Below are 12,446 nucleotides of genomic sequence, written 5' to 3'. Positions count from 1 at the left end.
TATCCTCAAAGACTTTAAAAGTCTAGGGAGCCAGTTCATAATACAACTGTGTCTAGATCATCTGCAAATTCCCTTATGAGATTTCTACTTTTAAAATAGCCTGCAGCATTCATTCATAGAGAAATCTAAAAACAAATACTATCAGAGACAGGAAAAGAAAAGAAAAAACAGTGAGCTTTCCGAACCAATTTTTTTGCCTGACCAACAGAGCTATATAAGAGGAGCAGTGAACTCAGAAAAAAACCATTTTTTGTAGCTAAACCTTCTATTCACTGTATTTGAGCATGTCACAACATTACTAAGAATCTCAAATCCAATGCAAAACAACTCTAGGAAGCAAGTTTTCAATAGTCAAATAACCCAAAGCAACTTTTAAGTCTATCTCTCTGCTACTCAATTAATTAGATTTACACTATTGTTTGAAAAAAGAGGCAAATTTGGCACTCGGCAAACTCTTTCTAGACCCTATGGCAGGTTGCTGTTTTTGCAAAACTGTTCCGTGGCAGACACTTTTTTTTTTTTGAAAGAGTGAAGGTGAACTTTTAAAAATCGTTTCATTTTTGTTATTGTTATTTTGTTATTCCAACTTCTCCAGTTTGTTAATGTTCTACTACCCAAACCAGGAACTAGTCAAAATAAACTTAACTGGAAAAATATTGTAAGGCGAAAAAAAAGAACAACAGAAAAAGATATAGAGTTGGTCCAAAGTTGAGGTCAAAATCAGAGAACCGGACAAAGGATAAATGTTAAAGGCAGAAACTATGTATCTGATCAATGAAAAAAAAAAAAACTGTGCGAAATAAGAAAAAGAAAGTTGTGGGGATCTTTGCAGATTTCTAATGAAAAATAATAAAGTTTTAACATTTTGAAAGTTTGTGAAATCAGATTATCAGTTAAACATATTATTCTTAGATTAATGATATACAACCGAAAGCAAAGACACCGTCACATCAATAAGTAGCATTATATAAATCAGCCATTTTTTAAAATGATGATTGAACTAAAGTCTTGATGTATTATTCCTAGGGGTTTTTTTTGTTCTTGTTGTATTTAACAACAATCAGTTGTGATCATTCACATTCTTGTTTGGAATGAAAATATACAAATTTTCCCACAAATTTCCAAGTACATGTACTAAGCAGCACTTTTCACAAGCTTGACACAATGTATTGTATAGATTTATTAAAATTAGTAGTGGGCCTTTTGATTCTAGCAAATCATTTCAAGATTTTTAAGAAATATAGTTAGTTCTCTGGCGATGAAATAAATGCCTCAGAGATCTGAATTGCTTAAGATTTAAAACAGCTGATATTGTATTTCATCTATTTTCATCCATGCCAGGTAATTTCCAGGTCTACCTCCCCAATGCAAATTTTGAAGGGGGAAAAACCCTGCAACCTGTTTATTTCTCATAATGAAATGGATAGATATAGTAATATGATTTTAAAAAAAAAAACAGTTAACTTTAAGTTGTATTTAAACAATAGCAGAATACAAAGTATCCCAATATAAAGCTCATAAATAAATCAGAAAGAGAAAAATATACTGAACCCAATTTGTGACGATGCTGGAGTGATTCCTGCTGAAATCAACAGAGAAAAATAAATTTGCAACCTAATCTTGGGCACCAAGATTACCCTGGGTTAATTTTAAACAAGCCTGCACAGGATTTTAACTGACAGAGCAATAACATTGTACTTAACTTTCAGAGTTCATTTAGCTCATAATAGGATTTTTTTTAAAAAAAACCAAAAACAGGGTTTATGCAAAAAGAGGATGCATTTAAGTTGTCTGGGTTTTTAAATGTTTATTTCTTCTCTTTTGTTATAATAGTTTTCTGATTTACTTGCTACAAACCTTCTCTTCACTTCTAGATATTTCTGAGATACAAAGTTAGGGAAGCAAAAAAGAGGAGTTTGAAAAGCATTTAGTTTTAGAAACCAAGAATTGCTGAGTCAGGATGCTCATTTAACTTGACTTGTCATGTTATATATGCACCTCTGCAGTTGATAGTGACATCTGTAAGGGTTGATCGATCACCCCCCAAACCACAGAAAATTATAAAACGGGGATATTTTTCTCCATTCCGAGGCTTTCTTTCTATACAAACACATTTGCTATTTCCACATGTTAGATCCCAATCAGCACTCATACTATATTAGAGGATAGAAATATTTTCTATTCTAGGAAAAATGGGGAGAAATTTGAGGTAGGGAATCAGATTTCTGTGGCATGTGGGGGGAAAAAAACCCAAAAAAACCAAGAGCTGCAGAGATGTCATCGGTCCACAATGTGAGCGCTTCCTGCCACAATAACACCAGTTTTCTTTAAAGGAGAAGGACCACGTGAAGAGAGAATAAAGAGAGTCAAGGTTAAAGTCATAATTCCACCGTGTACCAAGAAAAAAAAGATAAGCACCAGTGCCATACCTGGGTTTGGATCAATAGAAGCAGGAGGCTACATCCATAGATGCTGAAGAGATGAGTTTGGAATTCTAAAACCTTACACACACATACACACAAATGCTTGGATTTGGGGGGGTTTTTTTTGGAAAGCCAGGCCAGACACAAAGAAGGCGAAGGACTTGGAAATGACCGCGAGAAGGCAGTCATCACGATTCCAGGTGGGGGAAATACCACATGCATTTTGTTTTTGTTTTTTTGAGGAACCCCATAGAACATCTCCTTGGTCATAGAGAGATCAAGAAAAGAGAGCAAAAAAAACCCCCCAAAGCACATAGTGCAGAAGGGAATTTGGGGGTGAGATCCCAAGCAGATCTTTCAGACCCACTTTAAAAAAAAGAAAAAAGAACCCACTTATTGTCTGCCCTTCAGTTGACACACAGACCTCTCATCCAGGGTGCCGATCTTTGATTCCCACATGCGTCCCTTCACCTGGGGAGAGGACCGACCTGTTGGAAAGGTCAAACCCAGAGCCAGGTGGGATCCTTAAAGTTTCCTCCTGAAGTTCCCAGCTGTGAACGAGGCTCTCTGGGACCCATCCACCTGTTGTGACAGGCAAAGACCCATTTGCCCCCCACCACAACTCCCCATCCAAAGAGGGGGTCCCAGCCAACCCGCCAAGTCCCCTCCAAACTTGACCGCCTGCTGCACCTTTCAAAGGCAGCTCCGGAGGTGACTTACCTGCATGTGGCCCTGATACATTCTCGCTCCGCCGGCTTCACACTCCCCTGACAGGTGACAGGTGATGGGCTGGCTAAGGTACCCGGAGAAAGCAAAGTGAGGCGCGTCCCCCCTTTGCGGCCAGGTGCAAATCACATTCAGGCAAGGCAAAAAGAGAGAGAAAGAGAGAGAGAGAGAGAGTCCTTCCCAGCTTTGGGAATTGAGCTGGAAAATCTTGTCGCCTGTGATGCTCAGGGGTGACCTCCTCCTCCTCCTCCTCCTCCTCCTCCTCCTCTTCCCAGGTGATCGGACACCGGGATCGTGCGCCCAGGGGATCGGGCACCAAGGTGAAAGAGAAGAGAGGGAGAGAGAGGGAGAGCTAGAGAAAGGAAGAAGAAGAAGAGAAAGAAAGAAAAAAAGAAAGAAAAGGAGGAAGGGTGAAAAAGAAAGCAGGAGAAAAGCCTGAAGGTGGTTTAAGGTTAGGCTAGTTGTTTGGCCAGGCCAAAAGAAAGAAAGAAAGGAAAGGAAAGGAAAAGGATCAAAGAAGGAGAAAAAAAAAAAAAAGAAGAAGAAGCGAGGATGGAGAGCGAGCAAACTCCGCTGCCGGCGCTGCCTTCAGAACTCTGCCTCGCTCTTTTTCAAGCGAACTCTTTTGGGTTTCCTCCTCGGCCCCTTCATTTCGCTTCCTCTCCTCCTCCTCCTCTTCCTCCTCCTCCTCCTCCTTCCTCGCGCTGCCGCTGGACCGAGATGGAGGCGGCCTCCCTCCCTCCTTCCCTCCCTCCCTCCCGCTTTTCCCCCTCCCTCCGCCAGGAGCGGAGCAAAGCAGAGAGGAGCGCGCGCCATCCGGGGACCGTTCGGCAGACCGGCGCGCGCTCCGTCCTTGCTGCTGCTTTTCCTTCTGCTGCTGCTGCTGCTGCTGCTGCAGAGCGCCAAAGCGGGCATCTGCTTGGTTGGCGCTTGCTTCTCGCGTTCCTTCCAGCCCGCCGCCGCCTCCGTTCGTTCCTTGCGGACACGAGAATTTGAGGCGGGGGGGGGGGCGGAACGCCTGCCGGTTTCCCGGAGCCCCGCTGCCTGGGGACCTGCAGGAAGAAATAAAAAAAAAAAAAAATACCGGGCTGATCCTGGTGCCAGAAGCGCCAAAAATTAATGAATAAAATTAAAATTAATAAATAAAATTAAAATTAATAAATAAAATTAAAATTAATAAATAAAGGCTGGCTTTGAAATCGTCCTGGCGGCGGGCACCATGCGTCACTCTCTCCCCCCCCCCCACTCCATCTTCCCTGGTTTTGCAAACCTTAGGATGGTTCAGCAGTTGGCTACCTCTGGGCATGGGCAGAGTTTCTTCCCTTTGGAGAGCCCCCGAGTAGTGAATAAAGTAGTGCCCTTTCAGCAGTGGTGAAATCCAATTTGTTTTACTACGGGTTCTGTGGGTGTGGCTTGGTGGGCGTGGCAGGAGAAGGATACTGCAAAATCCCCATTCCCTCCTCACTCCTGGGGGAAGGATGTTGCAAAATCTGCATTCCCACCCCTCGCGGAGGTCAGCCAGAGGTGGTTTTTGCCGGTTCTCTGAACTGCTCAAAATTTCCGCTACCAGTTCTCCAGAACCTGCTGGATTTCACCCCTGCCTTTCAGGGATTGCTTCCTTTCCTGTCTCAAGGAAGTGTAGGATCTTCCTCGGTGTGTTTTCTCGTAAAAAGGAGCGGGTTCCCATGATGGCTCATTCTGGCTTGCAAAGTACTTGGGGTCACTGCTGGGGGGGGGTCCTTCACCCAGAAACCTTATTTCCTTATTTAGAGACTGGGAAGGCGGAGATACATTGGGAGCAGTGGTGAAATCCAAATTTTTTAACTACCGGTTCTCTGGGCGTGGTTTGGTGGGCATGGTGTGGCTTGGTGGGCGTGGCAGGGGAAGGATACTGCAAAATCCCCATTCCCTCCCCACTCCTGGGGGAAGGATATTGCAAAATCTCCATTCCCACTCCTCTCTGGGGCCAGCCAGAGGTGGTATTTGCCGGTTCTCTGAACTGCTCAAAATTTCCGCTACCAGTTCTCCAGAACCTGTCAGGACCTGCTGGATTTCACCCCTGATTGGGAGGCTTCTTGTATTTGTTTGTTTGTTTGTTTATCAAATTACTATCCTGCCCATCTCACCTAAGTGACTTTGGATGGATTATAATCAATGCCATTAAAAAATCAAAAATAAGAACAGAATTTAAAACAAGGTTAACATCAGGGGGTTAGAAAGTTTAAAAGAGGCGAAGGGACTGCCTCAAATCAAGAAAAACCACCTCCAGTGTTGCATATCAAACTTTTAGTCTTGTAGGCCCAAAGAACCAAGAATGACAGCTGAAGTTACTTCTGAGTGTTTTTTTCTGATGAGACCAGTTTATCAGGGCAACCTGGTTTACCCAATTATGGGATGGAGCCAGAGGTGGGTTTCAGCAGGTTCTGACCAGTTCTAGAGAACCAGTAGTGGAAATTTTGAGTAGTTCAGAGAACCAGTAAATACCACCTCTGACTAGCCCTGCCCCATCTATTCGCTGCCTCCCAAGTCCCACTGATCAGGAGGAAATGGGGATTTTGCAGTAACCTTTCCCTGGAGTGAGGTGAGAATGGAGATCTTACAGTATCCTTCCCCTGTCACGCTCACCAAGCCACGCCCACCAAGCCATGCCACACCCACCAAGCCACACCCACAGAACCGGTAGGAAAAAAATTTAAAACCCACCACTGGATGGAGCATACTGCTGTTTTTGAATCCCAGAATGGTATGGCTAGCTGATGAGAGCTAAATAGCTTGAAATAGATCTATACTAGTCTCTCTTTATTTCTTTGTCGGTAAAACATAAATTCAACACACAAAATTACTTCTGAGTAGTTTCTTTAGTGTTGTTTGCCTGTAGACAGAATCTTGCCAGACTAAAGCAACAATCTGCATAGCTACTAGCTATATACACGATGAACTGTTAGGGGAGGGTCTGTCATCACCCACTTCCTGCACAGCAGAGATTCTAAATTCTGCTGACTGTTGGTCCACCACACTTAAAACCCTGTGCCAATTGATGGAGCCAGGTTTGGCACCCTTCCAGAAGGCCAGAAAAAGGAGAGTAAGTTATTTCAAAGAGTGGAAGTAATGGAAGAGAACCAGGGGTGAAATCCAGCAGGTTCTGGAGAACCGGTAGCGGAAATTTTGAGCAGTTTGGAGAACCAGCAAATGCCATCTCTGGCTGGCCCCAGAGTGGGGTGGGAATGGAGATTTTGCAATATCCTTCCCTCTGGAGTGGGGAGGGAATGGAGATTTTGCAGTATCCTTCCCCTGGAAGGGGGTGGGAATGGAGATTTTGCAGTATCCTTCCCCTGCCACACCCACCAAGCCACGCCCACAGAACCGGTAGTAAAAAAAAAATTGGATTTCACCACTGAGGAGAACATTCTCTTCCTGGATTCCACCAGCTGAAATTCTTTAACTGACCAATATATCCTCCCTGCCTGACCAAGTGGGAGAGGTCGATGGAATTAGAACAAGACAGTTAATTCAACACATTTAACTTAATTATTGAATATAGAGGGCATGGAGATGGTCCTTGAAGGACAGGAGGAAATGCTGCTATCAAGACAACAGTCAGATAAGACGGACTTCAGCCAGGGCCAAGAAAATGAGGAAACATCTCAGACAGGACCCTCCCTAGTTCACATGAAGATAAAGTGAGGGAGGAAGAGAGCACATTGAGAATCGCAAGACTCTTGTATTCGACAGAAAAGTGGTCCTGCCCAATATGGGATTGTGATTCTTTTAGTCTAGTCTACCTTGTAGGGCTGACACTGAATCAGTCCATTTTCTGGATTTGCACAACACTTTGAAGCCTACCCTTCAAATGCTTTGCACCTCATGTTAAATCACCCCCCGTTCCCAAACAATCCAGAAGTAATCAAATTGTAATATTGTGGAATCCTTGGTGGTATCTAAGGTTGTTTGTTGTTTGCAGACATTTCATCACCCAACTAGGTAACATAATCACTGCTAGCGTGTGTGGGGTTTGCTCCCTGTTTATATACAACAATTGCTCATATAAGCAGGGCTTAATCAAGGAAATACCAAGAAGCAAAACATATCCCCCACCAATACTGAAAAGGCAAGGTACTGTACATAAAATGGAGCAAGCCCCACACTCCCTAGCCTGATGATGTTACCTAATTGGGTAATGAAATGTCTTCAAGCAAACAATCGAGCTCAGAGAGCATCAAAGACTCCACAGTTCAATCCTGAGCTACATATATTCTCTTCTATTGGAAGCTTTAATACTGTCCGTACCAACAGCCACATTTTCTGGCAATAGCATATTCTGTAGACCACCTCTCTAAATTTTCGAAGGCATCATGGAAAACGATGCTGCCATCTCTCTGATCTTGCCTTGCATCTCCAGGATGCCAGCTACTTTTGGTCGGTCCAAGCGATTATCGGATTAGCTTCCTTTTGATTGAGAACCAGCTGGATCTCCTCTCTTCTCAGCCATCAGAGGAATATAGTAGAGACAGAGCAAGCTTAGAAGATTGAAGGGGTTAGCAGCACAGCTCTAGCAAGATAATAAGCCTACAACCAAAAACCAGAAACTTACCAGAAGGAAAGTGCCTCAGTTCCCTTCTGCATTTCTGAACAGAGTCAGTCCTGGCTGAGGAATTCTGGGAGTCCTCAGTTCACTGAATGAATCTAGATCCAATATCTTCTCTGCCGCCTCCTCCTCTTCCTCCTCCTCCTCCTTCTTCTCTTCCTTCTCCTCCTCCTCTTCTTCCTTTTTGTTCTTCTTCCTTTTTCTTCTTCCTTTTTCTCTTCTTCCTTTTTGTTCTTCTTTCTTTTTGTTCTTCCCTTTTCTCTTCTTCTTCCTTTTTGTTCTTCTTCCTTCCTTTTTATTCTTCCTTTATTCTTCTTCCTTTTTGTTCTTTTCTTTTTGTTCTTCCTTTTTCTCTTCTTCTTCCTCCTCCTCCTCTTCTTCCTCCTCCACCTCTTCCTCCTCTTCTTCTTCCTTTTTGTTCTTCTTTCTTCCTTTTTATTCTTACGCTTTCTCTTCTTTTTGTTCTTTCTTTTTGTTCTTCCTTTTTCTCTTCTTCATCTCCTCCTTCTCCTCCTCCTCCTCCTCCTCCTCCTCCTCCTCCTCCTCCTCCTCCTCCTCCTTCCTTGAGCAATTTCAAAGGGGAAGTAAGAAGGGTAATCAACAGCATTCTCCTCCTCCTCAATAAAAAAAAATCACTATATGATCAATTAAACTTAAAAGATGGGAAGTGTGATGAAGTGATGGGTATGTTCCCCACCTTGAGCTATTTATAAAAATAATAAAGGTGGAATAAATGAACCATAAAGTATCGATTATGAAATTTGAGGGTCATTTTGAAGCTCTGGAGCCACAAGATGGTTGGGGAATTCTGGGAATTGACATCCACCCAGGATTTGACGTATGTGCAGTATTTGACATCTGTCTTTGTGCTAAGTGTAGTCATCAGCATGTTTGTGTCAATTAAATATTCATCTTAAAAGTCTGTAACAAATTAGTAAAGTCTACAGAGAAAAAAAAAAGGGAGAAGCCATGAGTCAGCCATTTTAGATGCTTGCCCAGTGCTCTGAATTTGTTTCCTATAGGGGGAAAAATGATCCATTTCCAGATTGGCTTCTTTGCAAAATAAATAAATGCATGAGCAGTCAAAAGTGCGTCGATTTAGCACTTTGAACTTACTTAAGTCACCCCCTTGGATGGACCAAGCAAACAAAATAACCACCACTGAAATAACTATTCTAAATTAGGGAGAAGAACAGGTCTCTTCCCATCAGCCAAGGGGTACCCACCAGGGGGCGTTATTCAGCAGGTTCTGACAGGTTCTGGAGAACCGGTAGTGGAAATTTTGAGTAGTTCAGAGAACTGGCAAATACCACCTCTGGCTGGCCCCAGAGTGGGTGGGAATGGAGATTTTGCAATATCCTTCCTCCTGGAGTGGGGTGGGAGTGGAAATTTTGCAGTATCCTTCCCGTGGAGTGGGGTGGGACTGGAGATTTTGCAGTATCCTTCCTCTGTCACGCCCACCAAGCCACACCACGCCCACCAAGCTACGCCCACAGAACCAGTAGTATAAAAAATTGAATTCCACCACTGATGCCCATGGGATATGGTCAAGATGACAGCCACAATGTACAATGTTAGCTCCTCCCATTTTTAAGTGCAAAAGACCCCCCTTCACAGTGGTGGGATTCAAGTAATTTAACAACCGGTTCTCTGCCTAATGATTTCTTCCAACAACCAGTTTGCCAAACTGCTCAGAAAGTTAACAGCCGGTTCTCCCGAAGTGGTGCGAACTGGCTGAATCCCACCACTGCCCCTTCAAGATTGTAAGAAGATCTGTAAGTGGCAGATTAAATGCATAGCTGAAATAGATCCCTTCTCATCTTTCCTAACCTGCTGGCCTTTTGATTGTATTGGACTACAGCAGGAGGTCTCCAAAACCGGCAACTTTTAAGACTGGTGGACTTCAACTCCCAAAATCCCCCAGTCAGCACAGGTGGCTGAGGAATTCTGGGAGTTGAAGTCTACAAGTCTTGAAGTTGCCAAGTTTGAAGAGCCCTGGACTAGAGTTCCCAAAATTCCAAGGTAGACTAGCCTATGTAAAAGGCATGCATCATGCATAGACCATGAGTACAGTATTTTCCATTTTCAACCATCAGAGTCCTGGCCAGTGTATGTGGCTGAACATTTCAAACCAGTCTTTGTCATTTGCAGGTGAGGGTGCTGCTCACATCAAGATTTTTAGAGACTTCATGCATTTTATAGTATCGCTTAAAAAAATCTCGATTCCAGAACTCTAGTGGATCATTTTTTCTTATTTGGGTGTTGCTTTAAGATGCAAAATGTTAGCTTCTATAGGTTTAAAGTACCTATTTTCTCCTTCAAAACATCTATGGAGATTCCAGTGGTGGGTTTCAAAAATTTTTACTACCAGTTCTGTGGGTGTAGCTTGGTGGGCATGGCAGGGGAAGGATACTGTAAAATCTCCATTCTGTCACCAATCCAAGGGAAGGTTACCACAAAATCCCCACTTCCTCCCGATCAGCTGGGACTTGGGAGGCAGAGAATAGATGGGGGCGGGGCCAGAATTTTTACTACCGGTTCTCCAAACTACTCAAAATTTCTGCTACCGGTTCTCCAGAACTGGTCAGAACCTGCTGAAACCCACCTCTGGGAGATTCTCAGTCATCCAGGTCATGGTTGTTCCAAAGGTCCTTTTTTTGAAGAGGCAACTGGACTTTCTGGTTTTTCTTTGAAGATGTTTCACTTCTCATCCAAGAAGCTTCTTTAGCTCTGACAGAAAAAAATCTTCAAAGAAAAATCAGAAAAATCCAAGAGTTGCCTCAAGAAAAAAGCACCTTTGAACGTTCTCCTTCAAACCTACCTGATAGCAAACAAACATATCACCAAACAAAAGAGGTATAATTTTTTTTCCATTTCAGACACTTCCATGATGTCATAAAATCATGGACCATGCTATCTTCAATGTTCCTGATGAGGCTAGAAAGAGAAATTGTACCCATCTGGCTAAATAGGGCTGCTGACATCTCCTGTTGTGCAAATGCTTCCTTCTTGTCCTAGAATAAGATAACTTCTTGAGATATAGACTTTAGCCTGCAGGTGACATATTTAAAAGTTCCTTTGTTTGCACAAAATATAATATCTCCTTATAGAAAAGAACAATCAACAGAGAAAGAGAAACAGAGAAAAGAATGCTCTTATCTGAGTCCTAGATACAGTCAATTTAGTTTCCTCCTGGCAGAATAATTTCCTGGTTTTACTTCGTCTTCTTCCTCAATTACTACATGGAATATAGTATTATATTGAATTGTATCGCAAAGATGGGCCGCCTAAAATGGCACAATAATGCCGTCTCAGAAATCTTTCATTCAATTCTCAACTCATTCCGCAACGTGGCAACATAATTCAATCTGAAATGACAATAATTTTGGGATAAGGACTGATAGAAATTTCCCCTAACAGTTTATGATTTGCCTATACAAAGGAGCAGCCCTTTATCTCTAGGAGCTTCTTTTATTGATAAACCGTAATCTGAAAAATTGTGTCACGAAAAGAAAGGTAAAAAGAAAAATTGGATTGAATTCATGTTATTATGAGAAGAACTACAGATATGCATTATTATACAAAAAAAAAAAAGAGAGAGAGAGACCCATTTTACCTTCTGTTTCTTTGCTCGCTTTATATCTTCAGTTCATTCTTCCTGCTTTAATATCGGTATTTCTTTCTTTTTTCTTTTTTCTCCACCAATTGTTCTACTTTGAAATGAATGTATTTGTTGTTCTCTGTTTGCAAAGAATACAGATCACGACTTCGGGGGTTAATATGAGTAATGCAATGATGTCTTGCAGCAGGTAACACTGGAAATGTTTTTGGGGGAGAGGTCTGGAAGGAGTTTTTCCCACCACCGTTAAATTTGATCCCAAGACGCAAAACTGTTGTAATTCTGAGAATGTTGTTGCTATTGTCCAAGGTTTTCTTTCAAAAACTCACTTAAACATCTTGTCTCCTGTTGTTTGCACTTGTGTGTCTCTATGCTGATAGTTGAGAGGCTAAAATTGCCAGGTTTTCACACTCTTATCTATTTGCAGGAGAAAAGCAAGCCGGGGAAATCATAAATAGGAATGGGGAAATGTTGGGGGGAAAAAAATGAGAAGGCACACCACAACATTAAATTAATCTGTTGAATGTTAAGGGAACTAGGAAAAATATAGTAATCTTTTAGTCCTCATTGCTGTCTTCCTGTTGTTCTTCCTCTCAAATAAATCTACTAAATTATCTCACGCTTGACTCAGTGGAATACACTACAGTTGCATTCAGACATCAGGTTCAACACAGTTACTCAATTAATGTCAGGTCCAAAACCAAGAATGTAACATAACATTTCTTCCAGGCTGAGGGATTATTTAAAAATTGTTTCACACCTATAGACAAAATCTTGCCAGACTGAGCACTCTACTACCTGCATCTATAATACACACTGGGAACTATTAGGGAGGACTGTCTTCATCCTCTTTCTCTCACACATGGTAGCAGTAGCCCTTAGACTTGTATACCACTTCACCGTGCTTTATAGCCCTCTCTAAGCGGTTTACAGAGTCAGCATATCACCTCCACCACCCCCAACAATTTGAGTCCTCATTTGACCAACCTCAGAAGGACGGAAGGCTGAGTCAACCTTGAGCCAGTCAGGATCGAAGGAATTGAACTCCTGGCAATGAGAACAAAGCTAGTCTGCAATACTGCATTTTAACCAC

At 42.4% G+C, this 12,446-nt stretch overlaps 1 protein-coding gene across 2 annotated transcripts in view; it reads right to left on the bottom strand.

Annotated features, from left to right (window-relative positions):
- PEX5L (peroxisomal biogenesis factor 5 like) overlaps positions 1 to 3,811 on the bottom strand; it is a 211,878-nt gene extending 208,067 nt beyond the window's left edge. For both annotated transcript variants that reach the window (XM_060682845.2, XM_060682847.2), the window contains exon 1: positions 3,144 to 3,811. In XM_060682845.2, the coding sequence (XP_060538828.2) occupies positions 3,144 to 3,164 (21 nt within the window). In that variant the 5' untranslated portion in view covers positions 3,165 to 3,811. The remainder of the gene's footprint in view (positions 1 to 3,143) is intronic.
- Between the last annotated feature and the right edge of the window lie 8,635 nt (positions 3,812 to 12,446).

This window comes from Pantherophis guttatus, chromosome 6 (assembly GCF_059756535.1).
Source record: "Pantherophis guttatus breed Tessera chromosome 6, ASM5975653v1, whole genome shotgun sequence".
Taxonomy (NCBI): Eukaryota; Metazoa; Chordata; class Lepidosauria; order Squamata; family Colubridae; genus Pantherophis; species Pantherophis guttatus.
Note: the sequence above shows the minus strand (reverse complement) of the source record. Positions and strands in the feature narration are given on the sequence as shown.